Here is a 27,970-nt window from a genome sequence, read left to right as displayed (position 1 = left end):
TTCAGTATTGTTCGGACAATTATTTAAATTTAAATCGGGCGGTTTCCCGCCCGTATTTTCCCCATGGTTTATAAAATATTAGAAATGTTTTTAAATAATATTTGTAAATAAAATATATAAATCGTAAAATCAAAACCAAACTCTTAAATATAAATAGGAAACAATAGTTGAAATAATAGGTATTTCAATTAAAATATAATTAGCAGGTAATATACTTATCTCAGCAAAAAGTAAAAATACCAGCACACGAATTTATGTCCGCACTATTAGACTGATGAATTCGAACTGGAACTAAAAATGAATATAAAAAAAGAATAGATATTTGATAATAACAAAGAAAACATATACAAACAAAAGGTTCATAAATACAAATACCTGGGAACCTGGATTTCAGAAATTAATGATCAAACAAACGAAATAAATAAGGGCCAGGATAGAAATAGCAAGAAATGCGTTTATAAAAATGAAAACAATTCTCTACAATAAAGACCTTAGATAAGAACTGAGAGTAAGAGTGGACACTGAAACAAAAATACATACATAATCTACAGTCATTTGAAATGTGGTGTTTCTAGGATGCTAAAATAGCATGGACACACAAAAAACTAACACGGAAGTATTGCGAGAAACTGACAAAGAATACGAAACAATAATCCCAATAAAAATAAGAAAGTTACAAATAAGAAGAGAGCGATATGAAATAATAAGATTGATCTTCTTCTTCTTCCTTCTTGTATATAGGCTTTAAAGCCTGTTTCTTCTTCAATATTAGCCTCCTAAATTGTTTCAAGTTATCGCACCATCTTTTTCTTGGTCTGCCAATACTTCTTCGTCCATTTGGTGACTTATCTCGTGCTATTCGTACTATCCTATCCTCTGCCATTCTACTAATGTGTTCGTTCCACTCCTGTTTCCGTTTTGTCACCCATCCATTTATGTCTTCTACATTGCATGCTCTTCTTATGTTTTCGCTTCTCTCCCTATCCAACAGACTTTTCCCTGATATTCGTCGGAGTATTTTCATCTCTGTTGTTTCTAATAGTCGTCTCGTTTTAGATGTGTCAGGTCTTATCTCCGCCGTATATGTCAATATAGGTCTAATTGCTGCTTTATAGATTCTTGCTTTTGTGTCTTGTGTTAGGTGTTTGTTCTTCCAGATTGTGTCATTAAGGGATCCGCCTCTTTACTTGCTTTTAAGCTTTGTTGTCGTACTTCCTCTTCAACATCTCCGTAACTGGTTATATCCATTCCCAGATATCTAAACCTTGGTTTATCTTGCAGTGCAATATTAGTTTTTGTATAAGTTTTGTCATCTCTAGGGTTATACTTTCTCCTCCGTATTTTAGAAGCTCGTTGGTTATTCCGTCTGGTCATGGCGACTTTCTGTTTTTGAGTGAATTTATGGCTATCTCTACTTCCTGAAAACTGATTACTATTTCGTGTCTTAATTCAGGTAGGTTATTGTTTTGAATATTATTTTCCTTTCCTTTAAACAGTTCCGTCAAGTATCTTTCCCATTCTTTTGCTGGTATGTTATTGTATTCCTTTAATTCTGCCATTTCTTTCCGTTGGTTTCTTATGAATCTCCATATTTGTTTTTGTGTTCCGTAGAAGTCGCTTTCCATCCTTTTTGTAAACTGTTCACAGTGTTCATTTTTTGTTCTTCTTACCAATTCTTTTGTTTCATTTCGTATTCTTCTATAGGTGTCTCTGGATTCTGGAGTGTTTGATGTTTTATACTTCATGTAGGCCTCTCACTTCTCTTTACATTTCTTTTATTTATTTTCTGAACCATGGTGTATTGTTGTTGTTTCGTTTGTTCAGTATGATTTTGCGTTTTCCTAGAGCTTCTGTTGCTGCCTCTTCAATGTTGTTTTTAATTTTCTCGCAGCTCGCGTTTATATCTTCGATGTCGTCTATTTGTTTCAGCTGTATCTTCTGTGCTAGCCTCCTTTGGTACATTTCTCTTGTAGAATAGTTCCACAGTGATTCTATATTGAATTTTTCCTCGGTGATTTCCTGTATAAAATGTTTTGATGTTATTTTCATTCTTATTTTTGCTAGGACTAGTTTGTGTTCACTCCCTGATAAGATTGATAATACAGGGAAAGATTAGAGGAGAAAGGATTGTGGGAAGGAAAGTGCCATGGTCGAAAAATTTAAGGAACTGGTCTAAATGCAGTTCAATAGAACTCTTCACAGCAGCGCTAGATAGAATAAAGATAGAGATGATGATATCCAACCTCCGATTGAAAGACGGCACTTAAAAAAGAAGATATTTTTGAGATGTTAGTAAATGGGAATTGTATTAGTTTGTGAAATAATCAAATGGTACTCAAATATTTAAATTTATTTTAAAGTAACTTGTACATTGTACGATTGTAAATACATTCTTATAATTACATAGTTGTATAGTTGTATAATGAAATTGATTATTATAAAATGTTTACGATATTAACAGTGGCACTAATAAAGTATGTGTATAATATCATTCATTAAAGATAGTTATGAATGATTATAAAACTTGTATACCTAAAAAGTCTAGCGAAAAAATTATCCAGATTCTGGATAGCAAATGTATAACAGCATAGTTAGTAAGGTAACATTTGATTGTTAGTATTTTATATTTCACCCTTAGGTAAAAAGTGTTTACATAGTAAGACCAGCCTCGGAGTAAGTTGTGAAAATCTTCTGAACGGAGTTGATGTACGCTGCGCTTCTTAAATCGAGACCAAGGTTGTACTGACTGGCGGTTTTAAGTATCGCCTGTAAAAATAATTACTTGTTAGAATAAAGATGGCAACGATATAAAAATTAATAAAAAACGTTCGCAATAAATGATTAATGGGCCCGAGTTTTTAATATGTTGGCATTCAGCATAGCTATTCGGACTTTAGAGAAGGCTGCTCTGAAAAGTTCATTTGATGTACATCCGTACCATTCTCTCAAGTTGCGCAGCCATGATGTTCTACGTCTTCATATGCTTCTTTTTCCTTGCATCTTTTCCTGTATAATCAGTTGAAGCAAGTTGTATCTCTCTCCACCTGCAATATGTCCAAAATATTCCAATTACTTTGTTTTGATTGTATTTAAGATTTCCATGTCTTTAACATCCTTAATACCGCTTTGTTTGCGATGTGTCTTGTCTACATTTTCAGAATTCTTCTAAATGTCGCACTAAAGGTCCAAGCTTCCATTTCATAAAATAAATTCGAAAAAACGTAGCATCTCGCCAACCTAACTCCACTTTTAGATCTCTTGTGCAGAGCACTTTTCTCATTTTGTTGAAATTTGCTCTAGCCTTTTCTATTCTAATTCTGACTTCCTAGAAGTAATCATGTGTGGAGTTAACCATTGTTTCAAAATAAGTGTATTTGTCCACTCGTTTGACATTGGCTCCGTTTATTAGAAGATTCTCGTTATTTATTTGTATTTCTCGTATTTTCTTATTCTCATAAGTTCCGTCTCCTTGACATTCACTGTTTGACCGTATTCTCTTCCTGTTCTATCAAAAATCTTGGAAAAAATTCTTCTTAAAGAATTATCCCCAGTCATTGAAGAAAGGAAACTAATTCCCCAGCACCAATTTGGGTACAGAACAAAACACGGAACGATAGAACAGGTACATAGACTAGTAAGACACATCAGAAGCGATCTAGAAACTAAAAGATATTGTTCTGCTGCCTTCCTGGATATTGGCCAGGCCTTCGACAAGGTATGGCATGATGGTATCCTCTATAAGCTATAGAAAAACCTTCCCCATTCTTTTTATCAAATCCTAAAAAGCTATATTTCCAGCCAAAATTATCAAGCAGGAATCATATCAAGCAGGGTAATGAATACACAAGCCTAAGACCAATAAAAGCCGGAGTACCACAAGGAAGTGTCTTGGGACCGATATTGTACTTGCTCTACACTGCTGACCTACCTACTATAATAACAGAACAACGTGTGCAACTTTTGATGATGACACAGCTGTACTAGACTCTCACCATAATCCAATCACAGCATCCAGAACGCTTCAAAAAGATCTTAACAATATCAAAAGATGGCTTAAAAAAATGGAAAATAAAGGCGAATGAGAATAAATCCACCCATGTAACATTCACCATGAAAAAACAAACATGTCCATCTGTAACTCTGAACGAAACACAAAACCGATACTGTCAAGTACCTAGAAATCCACTTTGATAAGAGATTAACTTGGCAAAAGCACATTTTCACAAAAAGAAAACAACTAGGAATAAAGTTTCGAGAAATGTTCTGGATCATCGGTCGTAAATCTCAACTATCTGTTGAAAACAAGCTGCTGATATATAAAACTTTATTAAAACCAGTGTGGACCTACGGTATCCAACTTTGGGGGAACAGCCAGTCAATAAACGTAGAAATATTGCAGAGATTCTAGAACAAAGTCCTTAGAACAATGCTGAATGCCCCTTGGTACGTGCCAAACTATGTGATAGAGCAAGATCTCAATGTGCCATCCATAAAAAACAGTAATAACAGAATATTACAAAAAATATTCCAAGAGACTAGAATCACATCCAAACGAGTTAGCCAGTAACCTCACTGATGACCATAATAATGTACGGCGCTTGAAGATATTCAAAATAGTGGACTTAACAAGAAGATTCGAATAATCTGTGATAACTAAAGTTATTTTAACTTGTTTTAATTTAATTTATGTAAAGAGGGTGATCACTGGATCTCCCTCTACAGGTCAAATTTTCAATTTTTGTCAAATAATTTACCTATTGTTCTTAATTAAGGAGAGATTGTAAATATTACTAAATTTTCAAAAAAAATCTCCTCCATTATGGAGGAGATTTTTTATGGAGTATGATACTCCACTATTCTGGTCACCAGTCTCTGAAGATCTTCAATATTTTTGGCTAAGATGACACTGTTATCCGCATATCTAATATTAATGGGAACTCCATTTATCTTTATTCGTGCTGTTTTACCCTTGACAGCTTTTTTCAGAATCTCTTCCGAGTAGGCATTAAGAGAATTGGTGACAATACGCATCCTTGTCTCACCCCACGTGTAATTTTAGTTTCCTCCGACAGCTGTTCGTTAATAAGTACTTTTGCTCGCTGCTTCTAGTATAACTTCGATTTGATCCTGAGGCCATTGTAGTTTTCTTTTTTGATTTCAGGGCATTAGTGTTCATATCGTACTTTACTACTATAATCAATCAAATAAAACACACATATAGATCTTGATTGACGTTCGGTCGCATTTATATTAGCTTCAGCATATTAACACATGTATACACCATTTTTAGGCGTCAACGCCCTTCCGGTAGGGATCTATGGGGGAGTATCACTGAGCCGCAAGCCCTTATCCCTTGCTGCACTGCTCCCCTATAGGCCGATCAAACACCAGTTTATTCCAGACTAAGCCCTAGATTCTTTTGAATTTTATACTACGGCGTTAGCCTTCTTATTTTTCTGTTCACCCGGTCATGGGCTCGAACTTAGATCCGCTAGATTTGTCGATCGAGCGCCTCGCACCGTTTAGCTATTTGACCGACGTCTTTGTGTTTTTCTTTTTGGAGAGAAAAATAAAGATCGACGTTAACCAGTCTTTCGACGTTATCCAATATTTCTTGGCTTTTCCCATTCTTCATTGTTTTTAATGCATTTAATATTTCTTCTTTTATAATATCTGGATCTATTCTGTCCAGCATTGTACTTTCTCATCCTTCTCTGTTATAGTAATCACGTGTCTATCCAGAAGTGCACCAGTGAGATTTTGTTTTTTTTTAGTCCTGCCATTACTTTAACTTTCGTGTGTTGTAATGATTTGCCTCGAGCACCACATCGATAGATCGAACCGTTGGCGCTTCAACGTTCGCGCAACACGATACCCCACTCATTTCCACTTTTCCGAAACAGTCGAGGCATAGAGCGTACTTAAGGAGGCCACCGAGCGGAGAAGAAACAGTCTTGCAGCTTGCAGCGACCAGCTCTTGGCTCCCAGGCCAGCCAGAGAATCGAGCAGGCAGGCCGACCTGAATAACGAGACTCCGTAGTGAAGAGATTCACCGCTCGTAAATAAACGGTAGCCGTGGAGTGAGCGGCTTCCGATCAGAATCGTATGGATGTCCGTATGATTATTAATATTTTGATTGCGTGACTGTTTGTGCCTTACACTGTAGTGAGGTGTAAGGATTATTTTCTTTTGATAATATTAATTTTATTTTTCTTTTGCAGACATCCATCAAGGGGGCCTTCTCCGCAACGGGGCAAGATAGAATCAGAATTATATTTTATTTTATTTATTTTGAACTGTATATAAACACCCTAAATATATTTACTTTGTTTCTAACCTGTGTTTACTGAGTCCGTCGTCCTGAAAGAGCCTACCCGTCACAGTGTAGATTAAAAGATATACGGTTCGCTAAACTCAGACATAACTGGCTAGTGATTTTAGCAAGTAATTTTGCCAGTTTGGTAAAATTGGTAAGAAAATAATTACTAAATAATTAATAACTACTAAATAGTTAGTAATTTTGCCAATTTTGGCAAAAAACAAAAAAATTTCCAACTAAAATCACTAGCCAATTGTGTCTGAGTTTAGCGAATCGACTATAGTATCTTTTTTTACGGTCATAGATCTCTTTGCGTTTGTCTTCTAAGTAATTTTTTGCCTGCTTTATAATCTTCCTGGCCCCTGATTCTAATTCAAATTTCGACTGAAAACAAGTCGCAGTCAATATGGCGACGTTGAAATGCGAAATTTAATCTAATATTTTCCGAGGGGTTCCATTTATTTATAAGCCAAAAAATTGTTTCTTTATAACATTCCTGAGACCGCTGAAATAGTCCAATTTCAATTCTGTAAACTACGTTGAATAGGTATATGTAGTGCTTTTTTATACGAAAATCATAGTTATTCTGGCGTATCATAATCTTTCTGGTTATTATTTCGACCGAAATTTTTTAATTAACATTTTAATTATTGCTAAACGATTGATTAGATTGTCGCCGGCCTCCTGATATATAATCTACTATAAAAAATCTTTCATGTCATCAATTTATTTAATTATTAATAAATAATTAATTGTTGATAAATAATAATTTTAATTGAGAATTGCAGAATTTTTTTGGGAAAACTCGGATTTTCCGAGTAAAATTTTTGTTGAAGGAAATTGGAAAAAAACTAACTTTGTGCAGAACTAAATTACGGTGAATTTTTATTCGAGTGTTTTTGGTTTAAAGGAAAAATCTTAGGAGTTACAGAGCAATAATTAAAAAAAAAAGAAGATTTAGGAGTGCTAATTTGTTTATAAAAAAATAACACACTTTCTGTGGACTTTTCATACCCCATATTACTAATATATGCAATCTTAAGATTCGATTTTAGCAATAAAATAGCTGGTAAAGCTACACACACCGGCAAAATTAGCCGAACACGTTAAAAACGGGACATGTTTGATGTCTCGTATTTCATAAACCAGTGGTCCGATTTGAGTGATTCTTTTAGTATGTTATGGCCTTATTATTTAAGAATATCGTTGTAATAATATTGTTGCTATACAGGTAAATACCATTTTATACCGGGTGTACCAATCATACTGTGTTTTTTTCTTAATGTTTGGAACACCCTGTGGAATATTCTAGCATATGTAAAATATTAGAATTAATACTCGATTGTAGCCTTAGGCTTGCTTAACATTTTCCTTTTCGATTCATTTACTTATGTGAGATAATAAAAAAGTTATGTGCGTTAACAACTATCCATGTTTTTCATCAATAAATCCTCATAGTAGGGGAGGAAAGTATACTAAATTTGCAGTTACTCGAGCGTTATGGGGACCTATCGGATTGTGAAGAGTATGTGCTAAAATCAGAAAAAGGTTAAGTTAAGTTTTCCATAAAGTGGGGGACTTTTTATTTTTTAATTTAATTTTCCATTTGAAACAATCATTTTTCTCCGATTATAGCGCTATCTATCCATAATTCGAAAAAATATGTCGAATAAAAGTTGCTTATTTTTACGTAAAGAATCCAAATCTGCAATAAAAATTGGGGGCTCCTATTTAAGATTTTAAATTAAATCCCCACCCCACCTCCGTGGGGGCTCTTGACACCCCACGGAGAGGGGTGGTGGGTAAATTAAAAATTATAAATACGAACCCTGCGATATTTTGCGAAATGAACATCAGATCGTAAAACTGCAAAATACACCTATTCAATATTTTTCAAAAATTTACCGAATGGCACCAAACACGATCCCCCACGGAGGTGGGGTGGGGGGTTACATTAAAATATTAAATAGGAGCCCCCAATTTTTATTGCAGATTTGGATCCTTGACGAAAAAATAAGCAACTTTTATTCGCAACATTTTTTCCTGTTATGGATAAATGGCGCTATAATCGGAAAAAACGATTGGTGAAAATGGAAAATTAAATTGAAAAATGGAGAGTCCCACACTTTATGGAAAACTTAACTTAACTTTTTTGGTTGTAGCACTCACTCTTCACAATCCACTCCAGGTCAAAAGAACGCTCGAGTAATTGCAAATTTAGCATACTTTTCTCCCCCACTATGAGGATTTATTGATAAAAAACATGGTTAGTTGTTAAAGCACATAACTTTTTTATTTTCCAACATAAGCAAATGAATCAAAAAAGAAAATGTTAAGAAAGCATAATTCTACAATCGAGTTTTAAGTTTAATATTTTATATATGCTGGAATATTCCACAGGGTGTTCCGAACTTTAAGAAAAAAACACAGTATGCTTGTTACACCCGGTATAAAATGACATTTACCTGTCTATCAACAATATTATTACACCGATATTCTTAAATAATAAGGCTATAACATACTAAAAGAATCACTCAAATCGGACCACTGGTTTATGAAATACGAGACATCAAACATGTCCCATTTTTAACGTGTTCGGCTAATTTTGCCGGTGTGTGTAAATAATAAAATTTTTTCGATAATTTTCCCAGACTATCAACAAATGTTGCGGTGGTTGCGTAGCCAATAAATCCAATAAACCGGAGCGCCAACCCAAATTTTGAGCAGTTTCAAAATGATAACGTTAATATCCCCAGTTGTAACTAATATCGAAATGAATAAGAATCGCTATAAATTGCGACCATCATGGCGGAGTCGAAATTAAATTGCGACATCGAAATGAATTAGAATCAGGCCTCTGATCTCGTGGTTAATCTCAATATATTTATTGTTATCTTTGTTCTTACATTGTCTCCATGTTTCCATCTTATTGAGTATCTCGTCATTCCATCCATCCATTTATCTTTTCTCCTTGCGGAAGTCTAGAGTATTTCTTCATACGGTTCCAGTACCAGTAGACAACGTTGTAGTCGATCAGTGCTCGTCAATATTATTTGTGTATATGTTCAGTTTGCCACAATTCATATGCAGTTCGCGTTGGAAGCATTCTTATATGTTGGGTTCTTTAAGCTTGATTGTGTAGGACTGTAGGAATCTTTTGATGTATTTTAATGTTTAATCTAAGTGTGAGTGTAATCCTGGCGATAAGTAGGTTGTGATCTGAGGCCACGTCTGCTACAGAATAAGCCAATAATTAATTATTCTTCTTGTAAAATATGAGGTTGTTCACGAGGTTTTGCACACAGTCTACGTCATGAACCTTTAATTTATAAGGGAAGGAAAACTCAAAGAAAACACATACTGTTGAAACAATCTTTATACTGAAGTACTAAGTAATTTAAATTAAGTATTAATTACTGATATGGTATGTCCGCTAAATGATCCAGCATTTGATGCTGGAAAGATAAAATAATCTAGTAATTACAATAATTGTTTTACAAACATTTAAATGCATAAATAAAAGTAATTTAGAATGGATATTATTGCTACAATTTTATTGTGTCAATAATAGGGTACAATACGTTTACTTTAGCGGGGAAGGTTAGTTTAGGGAGAATTCAAAAATTTGGTAGTAAGATATTGGATTTCTTATAATTAGATCTTTTAAAGAATAAATTATATACAGACGTGGATTTAATTGAGTATTATGGTTTAAGTAGCTTTATATATACAATATCCATAATGAATGATCATTTTATGATTGTCCAGCTATTCAAGCATTTTTTTATCAATATAACAACTTGAAGGTGTTATAATATTGGAATCTATCGTTTTCGTTCTCATTTGGAGTACCCATCTCAAAATATGATCTCCCTAGTTATTTAATTTATTAAATAAAGGTGAGAAAACGCGAACCTTTACAAAATGGGGAGGGGTGGGAAGTAGAAAATGTATGAATATGTTCTTCCTCTGTACTAGTCGGTAGAGGACTTTTGAAATTACTCTTTTATATATATGAATCGTCGTCAGTTTTTCTCTATACGTTAGAGTTTCAGTTCCACCAATTCTTCGGACGGGTAGATAGACGAATGCACTCCACAAAACTAAAGGATTGATTTTTCTATTTTGATTTCTATCCAATTGAATTGTTAAGTCCTATTAATTAGATATTGACCTTCTTTTGTCTGATTTGCTTAAAGTAATTTATTATTTTCTTTCTTTCGCTTGACACTGTACATCTATTCATCTTCTTAATATCCGATATTCTTTGAAAACACATCTTAGGTCGGCAGTACACGGACAGCTTGAACCAGCGACCGCACGGTGAACTATAATCCTATACTCGCTGACATACACATGACAGCTCGAGCACAGTCACGACCTCTTCAAACTGTCAACAGCACGATGAAAATCCATCGTGCTGTTGACAGCTCGAGAGCGGTTGCAAGGCAACAAGTGACAACTCAAGTAGTCAACGACTGCTCCAGATATCAACGACGACCGCTCGAGCAGTCCGTGTATGTCGCTCAGTGGTAAACTGCTTCAACAGTCCTTGTACGGCCGCCCTTAGAGCTATATTATATTCTTAAAATCTACAGTTAAAGCTGATTTTGATTCCGTTTTATAATTCCTCCAAATCAAGAGGGTAGGTCAAAGCAGAGTGAGTTGTGTTGATTTTTCCTTATGTGTGTGACGATTTCACCTGGAGGTATTTCCCTTTGTAGGAAGATCTTTGAAGATCTCTTAATGGAAAATTATTTTCTGTAATATATTATTCATACTCCATTTATGTAATAACAACATTGTAGTACACTAAAGTATCTAAAATGTTTTAATATTAACAGGTATGTGAAAAAGTAACAAAATGAGAATTATTGAAAAGACTAGTAGTACTTGAAGCTGATGCTTACAAAGGCCCTCAATATCAACTTACCCATTTTAGAAATTGTAATTATTTGAGTAATACTAAAACTTTGAGTTACTTAGGTTCTGGAGACTTTGATTGAAGATCCTCTTGAGATTTTAATACTACAAAGATATTTAACACTGCGTTAAAATTTTTGTTATTAAATATTCAGTATACTCTAATTTCGAGACGGTCTAATAGTAGGTAATCAATTTTGAACAAATTTAGAACAAAATAATATATTTTTAAACTACCCTTAAATTCTTGATCATGTTATATTTCATATGCCATGTCATTTTTTGCTTGAAGGTGTCATTGATATAAGAAATCTAAACTTCTATCTACCTATACATTTTATAAAATCATCCTGATATTTAACAGTACAATAAAAACACAAAAGTAAAAAATTAAAATTGTGAATCATAAAAAACATTGTTTCTGGAATGGGTTAATACTTAGAATGAAAAATTATTCGTAATGGAATGTCACATTTGTCGGAATGTAAAAATGATTGGTTAAGTTTGGTTAAAATTGTTTAGTAAGCGAAACCAGCATCGTTGAGGGTGAGGAAGATTTTTTGCACTGAGTTGATGTAGGCGGCCGACCGAAGGTCCAATCCAAGACCGTACTTTTCTGATGTATCCTTGATAGCCTAGAAAAAATATTTATTTATTAACATTACAAGAAACATGTTAGTTGTTTACAAACTGAGCAGGATTTTCCAAATTTCGATAAAAAATATTGTATTTATTACTAGCTGACCCGGCAGACTTCGTACTGCCTCAATAGACAAAAAAAGCTAAACTTTTGTATACACTTAAAATAAACAAAAACAATTCGTAATCAATAAACAAAAAATGCTCGATATGAATGAGGTTTTATTATTATTTTCAAATAATTACCCATGATGTTTAAAGTAATAAAGTTTAGTTAAAAGTAGGCAGAAGGGAATTTGATTATATAATATATAAAAGTAACAAAATAAAGTTTGTAGTGTCACAGTTACAATCTTAAATTTGTTTATTAATATATTTGAAATTATTAAATTTTTTGGTTTATTTAAATAAAATTAAACAAAAGTAAAAAAAATTAAATAAAATTTTATAATTTGCTTTTTCCTACTTGCATTTCGTCAGAAAAGTTCCGTTTAGAGATATTTTTTGAAAATTTCGAAAAATTAAAAAAATAATATGTTGTCAAATTTAAGTTCAAAAGTTAAAATTTTGCACTTCTCTTCCATGAAATTTACCGCTAGTATTCGTGAGAAAAAATTCTGTTTGTAGATACCTACAAATTATTTGAAAATTTCGCAAAATTTTAAAATTTATATTTTGCTCAATTTAAGTCATAATATTAAACTGTTACACTTCTCTTCTATGAAATTTGCACTCGTTCTTCTCGTATGCTCAGAATGTTTCTACCACTTACGGGTCGTTATTTCGGAAACCGATTGCGCTAGAGAAAATTTTAAGTACGGTTCTGTTCACAATTCAGCTGGGAGTATATCTGCTTAATTTCGTATTTTCATCGTATCGTATCGTCATAATTGTGAGAGTTACGGTGTCATGGGCAAACCCCCTTATGACCTACTGGTATGAAAAATAGATAACACCTTATTCTTAGGCCTGCCGTACACACGTGTAAAATTTCATAAAAATCGGTCAAACTGTTTCGGAGGAATATGGCAACTAACACTGTGACCAGAGCATTTTATACATATAGCTGTAAATATTTTGGTGGCTACTAAAATGATTATATAAAACCGTATAAACCTTCCCTGAACTTTCACAAATACTTTCAACATCAAAATTAGCCAAATCGGTCCAGGCATTCCTGAGTTTTAGCGAGACTAACGAACAGTAATTGATTTTTATATATAAGATTTAGTAAATAAATTTTAGTAATAAACTGTAAAAAGTCGTGAACCTAATGGTAGAGGAGTCCAAGCGGGGATTTTTGCAGTTACTCGAGCGCGTCAGATTATCACACGGGGAGAAACCTTGTACCCTGTAAATGTACCTCTACCATATATTGGCTCTTAAAACAAGGAAATTCGTTAAGGGGGGTCCGAAAAAAATCTATCCTTAGAAAAACTCGAAATCGTCAAATAAAGATAAGGTCAGTTAAGTACATGCAAAACATTATATTAATTCTACTATAATAAGATGGATCTAATATATTTCTCCTACTATCTGATAGCGGGTAGGCACTTTTTCATAATTCCGATGGAAGACAGACTTACTTCAAGGATGCGACCCTGCCATACGCAAGTCTTGATTCTCTTTCAACTCCTGTATTGGATAGAAATAATGTCCAAATCCCATTCCTACCCAATACCTACCATATCCTACCAATTTCCCAAATTAACTCACCAACACGTCTGGCAAGCGTGGTATTTAAATTCCAAAACCCCCTCAACTTGAACAGATATTCAAGAAAAGAGCCCTCAGACCCCGGCAGCTTGCTAGTTTCCAACCAAGGTAGTGATAGAATTCAAGGACAGCTGTCAGAAGTCGCAAAAAATCCTCGGACTATAAGAGGCTACCAACAACGATGAACACTGCACGTAATTACATTACATATAATCGTTGATTGAAATATTATAAATCTGCGATAGAATGTAAGAACCTTATCGACAGATGAGAACATGACGGACTTGGAGAAAGAACTCGAACATGTCAAATAGGATATTATATGAATTACAAAGTGAAAAAAAGAGGAAAAGATCAGGTCAAACTAAAATCAGGTAACATATTCCACTATTCACCACAACTCTTCAACTTAGCTCTGGAACACATAATCAGAAGTGCAAAAATCGAAAACCCGACTACAGTATTTCATCGAGAAGGAACAAACTTACTATTGGCATTTGCAGACGATATCGATTTAATAGGAAACACCCGATTAAGGATGAAGGAGACTTTCGTGAGGTGCGAGAAGGAAGCGGAGAAGATGGGGCTCCTAATCAACGAATATAAGACGAAATATATGTATATGAGCCTCAATCAAAGCAGAAACAGAATCGGCCAGAACATCACCATCCATGACTTTGAGCGCGTTAGGGAATTTAAGTATATTGGAACAACAATAACTGAAGACAATAACGGATCACAAGAAATAAACAATAGGATCCAGGCCGGCAACAGATGTCTTTTTGTCCTCCAAAACCTTATAAAATCGAAACAACTAACAAGACGTACGAAGATATAAGTGTGTAAGACCATCATACGACTCGTTGTGATGTATGGAAGCGAAACGTGGACGATAACAAAGTCAAACGAAGAGAGACTACGTGTTTGGGAAAGAAAAATCCTAAGGAAGATCTTTGGGCCTATGCTGGATGAAGCATCAGGACAATATATGATACGAACTAACAAAGAGCTAGAAGAACTTTACCCAGACGCCAATATCATAAAAGAAATAAAGTCCAGAAGACTCCAATGGGCAGGACACCTCAGAAGACATTATGACCAAAGAACAGTAAGGCTTGTGTGGGAGGAAGTCCCAACTGGAAGAAGACCATGCGGAGGCCCTCGCCTCCGGTGGCGAGATAATATAGCAGGAGAGCTAAAAGCTATGGGCGTGGGGAATTGGATGGAGGTTGCTCAAGACAGAGAACAGTGGAGGCATGTTGTCGAGTCGGTTAAAACCCACGAAGGGTTGTAACGCCACGGAGTCAGTAAGAAAGTATATTCCACTATAAATGGAAAACATGTGGAATATGTCTATTAATACACAAAACATTACAAAGAAAAACATACAGTATTGACTGTATTTCTGCAAGAGTTATGTATATAAATCTAATATTGAATAAGAAGTACAACGTAAAAATAATTCTGTACATTACAATGTGGTAATGGAAGATTTAACAGCAAACTCGGAAAGAAAAAGAACGAACAAATAATCAGAGATTTTGGAACCGCAGTAAGAAGTGAAAGAGAAAAAACTATCTAATATAAGAAGCAGAACAGGAAATAGATGTGCGCTAGTCCAGTCCAGTTTGGCCTAAAAAACAAATAGTTCAAAATGTACCTGAAAAACAAATAGTTCAAAAAGAGCAAAGATGGTAAACAGGTGCAAACGCATAGTTTTGATTTCATCAAATCAGCCAGAAGCATACATAGAAAATATAGCCGAACCTCTACAGAGTACTAATTAATACCAAACCTCTAAGTATCGACGATCGCAATAAATTAAATAACAGACTCGGTTAAAAATTCACATCTCAAATTTTGCACTAAATTGGACCAGAAGCGAAAATGATTAGCAAAGATACAAAAGTTCTGAAAGTGCAGGATTAAAGAGAAACTTTGAGAAAATTAAACCTATAGCAAATCTGGTAATAAGAAATAACTATTGACAATGATACCATACAAGACAAATATCTGGAATACGAAATCAAAATAAGCCGAGATATGAAATACAAAAACGAATATGCCTGACGGGCAGCATTTGGCAAACCAAGCCATATTTTAAGAAGTGCAGTTCAATTCAAGAAAGGGGTGTTTATAACGAATGTGTTTTACCCGTACAAACTTATGGAGCAGAGACTTTAGCGTTATCGCAAAAATCCTCAAATAGACTTAAATATCAAGCCATGGAACGTGAATTGCTGGACGCCAGCCTTCGAGACCACATAACAAACCGACAAATCTGCCAAAGATCAAAAGTTCAGTCATCAAAAGAATCACGACATTAAATTGGAACAGGATATGGCACTTAGAGGGAAAACAAGCTGACGGTGAACAAAACGAATCATGGAATGTAGACCCAGAAACTATAGAAGACGAGGATGACGACCGACTAGATAGACCGATGTGAAAAGGAAGCGGGAAACTGGCTACAAGCGGCCCAGTGTAAAGACCATTAGAAGAGACTGATGGAGGCCTATGCACATCAGTGTAAAAGTGGGATAAATATAGAACCCAGCCATACAACTGTGGAATTATTCCAGTTTCGTAAATGTGTTATGCCTGGTTGCACCAACAGATCTTAAGCTTAAGACGTGCCTTAAGCTTAAATATAAATGTTACCTCCTAAATGGGATCTCTTAATGACACAATCTGGAAGAACAAACACCTAAGACAAGACACAAAAACAAGAATCTATAAAGCAGCGATTATACTTATATTGACATATACGGCGGAGACAAGACCTGACACATCTAAAACGAGACGACTACTAGAAACAACAGAGATGAAAATACTCCGACGAATATCAGGTAAAAGTCTGTTGGATAGGGAGAGAAGCGAAAACATAAGAAGATCATGCGATGTAGAAGACATAAATGGATGGGTGACAAAACGGAAACAGGAGTAGAACGAACACATTAGTAGAATGGCAGAGGATAGGATTGTACGAATAGCACGAGATAAGTCAACAAATGGACGAAGAAGTATTGGCAGACCAAGAAAAAAATGGTGCGATAACTTAAACAATTTAGGAAGCTAATATTGAAGAAGAAACAGGCTTTAAAGCCTACATACAAGAAGGAAGAAGAAGAAGTAACCCTAAAGTATAAGCTGAGCTGGGCTACGCTGGAGCTTAAGGTCTGTTGGTGCAACCAGGCATTTTAGAAGTTTAGATCCGGTATTTGATCAAGGATTTCCCATTTTTGCTTTATTAGGTGGCCTTTATTCCTGGGAAGCCATTTATATCTGGAAAGCTTATTCGTTTCGGCTTTTCTCGATTTTTGTGGAAGTAGCTGATACTGTTATAATTTTGATTTTTATACTGGCAAAAACATTACTAAAAATGATCGCGAATATTTGACCTTAGGATTAAGAGTAGCACTTGATATGTTAGATAACATTTCTGAACCTGCAAGCTACCGAATATTTTTTAATAATTTATTTATTATTTCATCTACAAACATGGGAATAAAAAGCACCAGCAACCTTGCGGGAAAATGGATTGAAGTGTCCTATACAAAATACAAAACTCTTGGTAAAAAAGCTTGTGGATCATATAGGCCGATCAAAAAACAAATTGACCCCAAAAAAAATAAAGGAAGGATGAAAATTTGAGAATAGGTAGTTGAAATTGTATATTATTATATAAGAAAAAGTTTCAATTCTACATCCCCTCCATTTTATAAAATTGGGAAATACGGGGTGAAAAATATTTTCTCGGGGGTGAAAAAATATACATTCAAAATAAGTCCGGAATTAGATAAAATGACAAATTCTAAGCAACTTTTGTTCTATAGAGTTTTTTCACTAAGTCAATACTTTTCGAGTTATTTGCGAGTGAATATGTTCATTTTTAACAAAAAAAAAACATGTTTTGGGCGGTTTTTCGTAAACAACTCAAAAAGTAAGTATTTTATCGAAAGAAATATTCTTAGCAAAAATATAGCTTATAAAAAAGTGAAAAAAATGATGTATGTATGAAGTCTGTAGACCTAGTAGAAGCAGAGTTGTAGCTAATGAAATGTAGGTTCTTCTTCGTCAAATTCCAAATCGAATATTTCAACGTGAAATAACAGAAAGACGGAGCACTTTTCAGTGAAAACTCATTACAACATTTTTAAAGCGTTTAAAAAAATTTTTATTTTTGTGTTTTAAAAGAACTTCTAACGTTAAAAGTAAGTGAGTTAGTTACGCTCAAAATATTGTTGGATGTATTATTCACAAGAAAATAGCATAAATAGCAAAACATATATGAATGGGAAGCAACATCTGAGAGAATCATGTCAGTTGAAATAAGGAACGGGGATAACAGGATTAATACATTTATTGTCACTTTCTAATTCTATTTTAGAGACGTCACGTTGCCTAGCAACCGTCGATTCTCCCATTATGAAATTCTATTTTGTGACGTCAGCAAAATAGAATTCTATTTTGCGTGGTCCGGGCTCTGGTTCAAACATAAAGAGATACATACTTATACAAGAGAGGTACCAACAAGAAACGAGAAATCAGTAATCGATTATGTCATAGTAGATAGAGAAAATATGAAAAATGTCCTAGATACAAAAGTTAGAAGGGGACAAGAGATTGGTAGTGATCATTTTATGGTAATATCAAAAATAAGAGATGTAAATGAAAGAAAAATAAAGAATAAGAATAGGAGCATGCAAAAAACTGAATGTGAAACAATAAGATGTTACGAATTAAATGACAAACGAGTAGCTAACACATTCAAAGAATTAGTCGAACAAAAATTAGGGACTACTTCAATAGAAAGAAGAGATAAAAACGTAGAGTATTCCTGGGTTATATACAAGGAAGCAATCTTAGAAGCGGCAAAAGTAGCTTGTGAAACTTGTAGAACCGTCAAAAACAAGAAGCAAACATCTTGGTGGACAGAGAATGTGAAAAATTGTATTAAAAATAAGAAAACCGCTTGGAAAAAATACTTGGCCAATAGGAACGAAATTAATTACGAGGAGTACAAGAAACAAAGGAAAAAAGCAAAGGAACTAGTTGCAGAGGCAAAAAATGTAGGTTGGGCAGAATTTGGAGAAAAAATGGAACAAAATAGCAAAGAAAACCAAAAGCTGTTTTATAAAATCGTTAAATCGTTCAGGCAGGATACAAAAGAAACAAATATATAATATATTAGAGATTCAGAAGGAAAAGTGTTAACCGAAAACAAAGAAATAATGAGCAGATGAAAAGAGTATTTTCAAGAACTTCTGGAAGCAACGCATACAGATACAGTGGAGGAGGAAGTAGGAAACATACTGCAACAGGGAGAAACAGATAAGATAAAATTAGAAGAGTTATAGGATGCTATTAAATGGCTAAAAAAAAGGAAAAGCACCTGGTTTCGATAGAATAACGAACGAAATGCTGAAGCACATGGGAGATAAAGGAAATGAAGTACTCCTGGAGATTTTTAATGAAATATGGAAGACAGAGATAATTCCGAAAGATTGGGAAATGGCGCTGATTTTGCCCATTTACAAGAAAGGAGACAAGAAATGCTGCAGTAATTATAAAGGAATTTCTTTACTATGCACGTCTATGAAAGCCTTCGAAAAAATAATTGAGAGGCGACTGTATAAGAAAATTGAAAGTTCACTGCACGAAGCGCAAAGTGGATTCCGTAAAGGAAGAAGCACCCAGGACCACGTATTCACTCTGAAGCAGATAGTAGAAAAAGTTAACCAACAAAAAATGATCCTGAAGAAATGCGTGTCATTAATTTATTACTAAGTTGTTATTTTTAATTATAAACAATGAGCGGCTAAGAGCGTATGGAGGCGGTCGTCAATATGAGTGCGAGTAAGATTCACCATTGGACTGCCGAAAAGGTGCATCTTACTCGCAGTCACATTGACGGCCGCCTGAATACGCTCTTGCCGATGCCGCACTGCAGGATGCTAGATGGTCGCTTGGAGGGTGGATTTTAAAGCTGGATGGTGGAGGGGCGCGGCATCCTGGGCGCAGTGAAAAAGTGAAATGAAGTCAGAAGTTAGTATCCAACTGACTGCCGAGGAATCGTTTGTTTCATTTGTTACGTTACATTTGATTTGTTTTTTAGCATATCGTCCTATTAGAGGTAAAACTCACTAACTACACTTTTCAGAAAGTGGAGAAAAATCGACTGAAGGTATTTACAAATTGTTTTTTAGATTCACCTGACTTGAATATTGGATATTTTTTTAATGCAACTGCAATGAATAAATAAAACAGATATTTTAAGCCATGTTTCGTCACATAATGGGTCTGCTGAGTCCCAAATTGCCCTTTTTTATACACAGCACTTATTACGTTTTCCTCCATAGCCAGGCTACCCGGATGGAATATCAAACACGACTGATTTGGATTTGGGTGGATAGACACCTGGCGAACCACCGGATGGTTAGATGGTAGTGGGAGGCCACTGCGGCTACCGTCGTTTTGTTATTCGTGGTATAAGTAGCTGGATAGTCGCCAGGCAGGTATCTACCCAAGTGCCGAAGACAGCGTTACACACGAAGATCCAACACCACGATCACCTTCAAGGTAAGCCAATTATAGAAAATTACAGAAGGGCGCAAGCCCCCAAAAAAATATATATAAGATATAAAAAAGGCGTAAGCCCCCAAAAAAATATAATAAACCAAAAAAACACATAAAAACTCGAGCAACAAGTCATTGGGCAGAGCCCAATAGGGCTCAGCACAATGACTTGGGGCCCAAGCAAGCAATTTTAGTTACCGCGGATAAGTAAGTAAGACGATAAAGGCATAGAGCGCATCACGCTGAGCCTAAGATTTTTGCATTCGATTAGGGTACCACATGGAATCTTATTACCCAGGATTCCATTGTGAAGAGCATTTGGCTACGATAGTTGTGCCCTCATCGCGCATCAGCGTGCTATGGGGGGGAAAGGGATGGCCTGGGGCATTGGAGCGAGGTGAAGTGATCCCTGTTTATACTCGGGTCAAAACACCTCGCCCCAATGAATTGTTACACCCGAATGTACTCTTTCGAGAGGGTGGACATTCCCACAGGTCGGGTTGAATCAAATTGCTTGCTTGCTTGGCAGGTATCTACCATCCACCATCCTACCAAACTTCCTGCAGTGCGGCATCGACCTTAGCCGTTCATTGTTAATAATTAAAAATAACTACTTAGTAATAAATTAATGACACAAATTTCTTTAGGATCATGTAATCACTTTCTGACTTTCATAATAATAATTTTTACGCCCTCTGTGGCTCAGTGGTAAGAGCGCCTACCTTTGGATCGAAAGTTCCGAATGGTGGTGAGTTCGAATATCACCAGGGTCAGAAATTTTTCGTTTATTATAAATTAATAGATGAAAATAGTTTCTGTCCTTTGAGATCGGTACTCACCGGAGGGACCGCAGACGTTCGGATACAATTAGCGTCTCTTTGCAAAGGCAATGACGTCGACTTTGCAAAGTAACAAGACACTTACTCAACACACACACTACACATGACACTAGGTACCTAACTGCAAAAATTCACCGTACCTACCATGGCAATGACCATTAGTTGTCAAGGCATTAGCTAAATAAATAACAAAAAAAAAAATAATTTTAACCGAGTTATTAAGTCTTAAAATGGCCATTATTTTGACAACGACACCCGACTTGGGCGTCGAAACGTTAATAAATTCATTTTTTTTTTGGTAAAATTGTGGCTTATTTCCCATTTAAAATAGTTCATTATAAAAATGGTCATTTTCGCATTTTTTAAATTTTAAATCGCATATAACTCGAGAACTATACATTTTAGAGAAAAATCACAAGAGACCTTTTTTGCTCATAATTCCCCAAAGAATCTAAAAAAAAATTTCCGAAGTGAAAAAATTGATTTTTTGAATTGGTTTAAAAATTGTTTCAACAATTTTCTAACCGCGGCACCTCCTGGCATCCTGTTATTTGGATACAAGGACTTGTTACAAGGATTTGTTACAAGGACCTCTTTTTGAGTAAGTTTGTGCAAAAAAAATCGAATCGGAATAATTTACCTAACGGAGGCGACTATACAGCCTGCTCTAATTGGTTTATACAATATCATAAAACATAAACTTATTTTTATTAGACGGAAATAAAAACGTTCATTACCATAACTTTTTTTAACATAACTGTTTTTAACTCATAACTCATGCATACATACTTGCAATTATGATAACACTAACGTTCAGTGATCTATCAGGACGGGTCAAAACTTAGAAATGCAAATATATAAAATATTTTTCCAATATTTCCCTATTAAGAACAATATTGCCTACTGATAATTAATTATGTATAAGTAAAATTTTAAAATTTGGAAAAAAAATAATTTGATCATTAATGGGTTAAACTCGATAATACAGCAAGAAACGATAAGAATCTAAAAAAAATACGAGCATTTTTTTAATATTTTTGTTCATTGGTATAATTTTATAATTTTGATCATTGTTATTGCTCTATGGCAGTGATTCTTAACCGGTGTTCCGCGAATGTGTTGCAAGTGTTCCGCGAAAAATATACGTTAATCTCGCAGACCGACGTGAAATTCTGTCGCTTCCAAGAGATCGGGAAGAATGAAAAATTCTCTTGACAATCTCGTCGGCCTTATGCTATGCGTGTATTTATTGTAGCGGTTACCCGGTTACCTGTTTTCTGGTGTACCTGGCAACACGGCTGGTCTCGGTCTTCGGTAGTGGTACGAACTCCAAGCTTAAGATTGCTCATTTGTTTTGCTTGAATACGCCCTATTTGTCACGTGCACGCAACCGTTTCTCGCCGAAAACGACGCACTATTTTTATTGAGTTTTAAGTTCCAGTTGATAGGTAAGTAATTTAATAAAAATAAAGTTAATATCATGGAATATGTGCGTGGGTATTTGTACAGATGGGGCACCATCAATGTTAGGCTCTATTAAGGGATTTGCTACACTTGCGAAAACGAGAAACCCAAACATAATAATTACGCATTGTTTCTTGCACAGAGAATCACTAGTATGCAAAATGTTGCCAAATGCTTTAAAACCTGTGTTAGATCAAGTAGTGGGAATAGTCAATTACATAAAATCAAGGCCATTAAAAACACGCCTTTTTAAACAGCTTTGTTCTGCAATGGAAGCACAACACGAAGTTTTGCTTTTGCATACTGAAGTTAGGTGGTTAAGCAGAGGAAAAGTCTTGAATCGAGTTTTAGAGCTTAAATGTGAATTGTTAGCATTTTTTCAAGGAGAAGGTGAAGCAACAGATAAATTTGCAATATATTTAGAAAATAATATTTGGCTTGCCAAATTAGGATATTTGATTGACATTTTTAAATACCACAATAATATTAACAAGAGTGTCCAAGGAAAATCTGAAAATATTTTGTCTTGTACTGACAGGGTTTTAAAAGAAATTATTTTATTGTTTTATCAGGGTTTTAAAAGAAAATATCTCTTTGGAAAAATCGCATATTAGAAAAAGGTACATTGGATATGTTTCCCAGTATTAGCGCAAATATTGAAGAGATGAAATTCGTTATCATTGAACATTTGACGCTATTAGAAGAAAAAATTGATCACTACTTTCCTTCCCTAAATACAGATAATTACGATTGGATTCGAAATTCTTTTATCTCGATTAATATGTCGAAATACCAGCTATAATTACAAGAGGAAGAAGAGTTAGTAGGCTTGTCAACAAATCGCACTCTGAAACTAAAGTTTTCTGAAATGTCACTTGAAGAATTTTGGATTTCTGTGCAAGCTGAACACCCACTTCTTTCTACAAGAGCATTAACGGTATTACTACAGTTTGCAACGTCATACTTCTGTGAATTAGGTTTTTCAACATAAAAACAAAGAAACGTGAAAGACTTGGGAATATTGATGAAGAAATGAGGGTAGCGCTATCGCATATTAGACCGGACATTGCTAAAATTTGCAAAAGTCATCAGGCTCAAGTGTCGCACTAAATTTGAAATTTGTGTAACTTTTATGTTATTATGTTAGTTATGCCCATACATCTAATTGTAAAATAAAATGTAATAAAATGTATTTACTAATCTACATATTTTTTGTTACTTTCTATTTTTAGAATATGTTTTTATTCTTATATTTTGTTTTTGCATGTATTTGCAGTTAAAGAACGTGTTTTATTTACATTTGTATTTACATTTGCACCCCTTATTTAGTGTTTCCTATAAAATAACACAATGGTGTTCCGCGACTTTTTCAAAATTTGTCAAGTGTTCCCCAGCTTTGAAAAGGTTAAGAACCACTGCTCTATGGAGAGTGTAGAGCAACAGCTTAGCTAAATGTTTCTAGTTCTATAATTTTCTTTGGTTTCAATTTTTGATTAAATGTCTCAAGGTCAAGCGGAGAATGTTTTATTGTATACTTGAAAAATCCTGTTCGAGTTTACGTTCAGTTTAAATTGCAATTCTGTTATAATACTGTGAGCGTATATTCATATAATACTTACTGTATGTAAGGCGTATATTTCACTTAATTATTATGCACTTTTTTCAAAATACTCTTTCACTAAGAACTAACCCATTGATAAGTATTTACATAAAACTAATATAAAAAAATCTTTAACTAGTTTCATAAAATCCAGTCATTTAAAAACAAAAAAAAACTAACCAAAAAAACTGTAACTAAAAATACTGCTTCTAGACGAGGCAACGAAGCATTAAACCTAGGAATTTTGTGCAGTAAGATGAATCGTCATGCAACTTTTTGCATTTGATCCGTGAGAGTGTCAGGCAATTTTGTGAACTAAATTGATCTCCGGCAAAAATGTTTGTGCATGAGAAAAAGCATCTTTAAAGTGCATCTCGAAGAGATGGAAAATAAAAAAAATTAGGACTCAGGAAATATTGACGGAAATGAGTTTAATTTTTATACTTGGCGGTTTTGGAGGTCACTGAACACGAATTTCATGACGGCGATGGTCTCCGAGGTACCTGGTGCCCAGGGTGGAACTCGTCGCCTGGGACGACCGAATAATTGACGGGACGATCGAATAATTTGCTAAAAAAAATTGGATCGAAAAATTGAAAAATACGTGTTGAATATTTTTCAACAATCTATCGAATGACACTAAACATGACCACCCCACTCCATACTCTGGAGGTGGGGTGGGGGTAACTTTAAAATGTTAAATAGAAACCCCATTTGTTATTGCAGATTTGGATTGCTTACGTAAAAGTAAGCAACTCTTATTCGAGACATTTTTTTAGAATTGTGGATAGATCGCGCTATAATCGGAAAAAACGATTTTTTCGTGATACCATAAGTAAATTATAGAAACGGTCTAATATCTCGAGAAATACACTTCCAAATAAAAAACCAACAAACACGTCTTTTATATTTTTTAAGAACCTATCGAATAATATAAAACACGACCCTCCACTCCATCCCTTGGAGGTGGGGTGGGGTATAACTTTAAAATCTTAAATAAGAGCCCACATTTTTATTGCAAATTTGGATTCCTTACGTAAAAATAAGTAACTTTTATTCAAGACATTTTTTCGAATTATGGATAGATGGCGCTATATAATCAGAAAAACACAATTTATTAGCGCCATCTATTAACAATTCTAAAAAATGTTTCGAATAAATATTACTTATTCTTTAAATATTTATAATGGGAATTAAGCCACAATATTATTAAAAAATGATTTTTATTAACGTTTCGACGCCCAAATCGGGTGCCGTTGTCAAAATACAAAATACTACTAACATAAACAAAAATGTTGTTGCTTAGAAAAAAAATTCTTCTAATAATTTATTTAATTTGACTCATTTATATCGGCAATTCAGATACATAAGATACATTTTAAAGTAGAAGACTTTAAAATGATATTGACAATATTTATGAGTTGCGTTCCTGTTCCTATTACTTATTTTTTCATGAGGAATCCAAATCTGCAATAAAACATGGGGGTTCCCATTTAAGATTTTAAAGTTAACCCCCACCCCACCTCCAGGTGAAGTGGAGAGTCGTGTTTGATGTTATTCGGTAGGTTCTTGAAAAATATTAAATACGTATTTTTTGGTGTTTTATTTGGAAGTATATTTCTCGAAATAAACCGTTTCTATAATTTACCTATGGTATCACGATAAATCGTTTTTTCCGATTATAGCGCCATCTATCCACAATTCGAAAAAATTTCTCGAATAAAAGTTGCTTATTTTTACGTAAGCAATCCAAATCTGTAATAACAAATGGGCGTTTCCGTTTAAGATTTTAAAGTTACCAATACCCCACCTCCAGGGGATGGAGTGGGGGGTCGTCTTTAGTGTCATTCGATAGATTTTTGAAAAATATTAAACGCGAATTTTTCAGTTTTTCGATCCAATCTTCATTTCGCGAATTATTCGATCGTCCCAGGCGACGAGATCCACCTTGGGCACCAGGTATCTCGGAGACCATCGCCGTCCTGAAATTTGTGTTCACTGACCTCCAAAACCACCAAATATAAAAATTGAACTCATTTCCGTAAATATTTCCCGAGTTCTAAATTTTTCATTTTCCATCTCTTCGAGATGTACTTTGAAAATGCATTTTCTCATGCACAATTTTTTGCCGGAGATCAATTTAGTTCACAAAATTGCCTGACACTATCTCAAATTGAATGCAAAAAGTTGCATGGCGATTCATCTTACTGCAGAAAATTCCTAGGTTTTGGGCTTTTTAGTGCTTCGTTGCTTCGTCTATTCAAGTATCGAATGCATCATTTTTTAAACGGTTGAAGAGAAATGTATATATCTCCGGAAAATGCTACTTAAGTAAATGTAATTATTTTAAGCTACATAGGCGATCATATATTAAACTCAAAATTCCAGTCCAGTAGCACTGGAAAGACATAACAATGTCATTTAGCTAGATGGTCAACCCTAAGATTATGGCTACAAAGAACGTTTGCCATGTTGAAAAAGTTTCTCGGGTCCATTCTGTTCGGCTAAACTTCTCTGGTTGGATCCCAGCTCTCATTGATATTACTGCTGAAGTACGTGAGATTCTCCACTCTGTTCAGTACTGCATCTCCGACTCTAATACTGCTATCCTCTTGTCGCCATTCACTACAATATCCCCAGTAAATTTTCCTTAAATATTTCCTAGGAAGCTGAAGAGAAGAAGTGAGAGGCACAACCTTGTCTACTCTGCTTATCATATATATACCGGGTGGTGAATTGTAAAATTCTAAACTGTTGAATTCCTGCTTCCCTAATTATTTTACATCAAAAGTTAGGAGAAAATATTTGCATTGAAATCTGTATTAAAAACAAAAGTTACAGAAAGTAATTTATCAATCGAAGTAGCACAGAAAACGACAATAAATATCGTCTCCATACCACCAGATTGACATCATAGTCCAGAGAAATAAGATTTATCTCGTGACACATCCCCCTCCAGGCCGAAACCAAATTTTTTGAGTAGTATGGGCATCTATATTATTAACCTATATGTTTCCTGCAGCCGATTTTGATGATATACATAGTTATAAACAAATGAAGATCAAAAAACGCTAAATTTTCGCTTTTTTCGTCTATTACCAAAAAGTTAAGCACTTTAAACAAATTTGAGTGTAGGAAACTCATAAATCGTATAAAAAACTTCAATATGGCGTTCTCTGAATATGTCCATCCTTATTGGTTGCTTAGAAAATTGCAAAATAAATCATAAATTTTGAGTTTTTAAAAATATTCATAACTTATGTAAAAATCAACTTACAACCTTCTTATTACACGGAATGCTGATACTTCTTGTACTTAAATTATATTTTAAATTTCAAAGCAATTGGTCAAATAGTTTAAAAGTTATTTAATTTGTTTATCCCAAATTCATTTTTTTTGCAACACTACAAGTCAGAAAATTATGAGGCTACAATCATACTTCGGACAGTTTATGAAAGAAGAACATTTATACTATTACCATTATTAAAAATAAATGACAAAAAATAATTTTAAACAGTGTAAAATTATTTGGAAAAAACATGTCGATTTTTTGCTTACTTATAAACAATTAGAATAACTTTTTAATCGTTACGTGTAGAAAAATTATTTTTTCATATTTAGAAAGACTGAATTTTTATACACATTTAGAAAGAAAAACAACTGTCCTAGGACAATTAGGGACAAAGTTAGCCCCCCCATTTATTTAATTCACATGTTTTTGCAAAATAATTTTGCAATATTTATAATTATTTTTTGAAATTTTTTTTTAATTAAATTAATACTGTAAATTTCCTTCTTCCATAAACTATCCAAAGTATTACTGTAGCTTCATCAATTTCTGACTTACAGTGTTGCAACAAAAATAAATTTGGGATAAACAAATTAAATAAC

General features: G+C 34.3%; 1 protein-coding gene across 2 annotated transcripts in view; it reads right to left on the bottom strand.

Annotated features, from left to right (window-relative positions):
• Positions 1–2,329: 2,329 nt before the first annotated feature.
• Positions 2,330–27,970, bottom strand: part of LOC126889420 (glutamate dehydrogenase, mitochondrial-like) — a 154,661-nt gene continuing 129,020 nt past the window's right edge. Inside the window, exon 8 of one of the 2 annotated variants that reach the window (XM_050657715.1) lies at positions 2,330–2,766. In XM_050657715.1, coding sequence (XP_050513672.1) covers positions 2,650–2,766 — 117 coding nt within the window. In that variant the 3' untranslated portion in view covers positions 2,330–2,649. Of the gene's footprint in view, positions 2,767–9,680; positions 11,878–27,970 lie in introns of those variants that run through there. The other variant, XM_050657716.1, reaches the window with a different exon arrangement.

The sequence above is a fragment of the Diabrotica virgifera genome, chromosome 8, assembly GCF_917563875.1.
Source record: "Diabrotica virgifera virgifera chromosome 8, PGI_DIABVI_V3a".
Lineage (NCBI taxonomy): Eukaryota > Metazoa > Arthropoda > Insecta > Coleoptera > Chrysomelidae > Diabrotica > Diabrotica virgifera.
The sequence above is the reverse complement of the archived record's forward strand: the minus strand, read 5'-3'. Positions and strand labels throughout refer to the sequence as shown.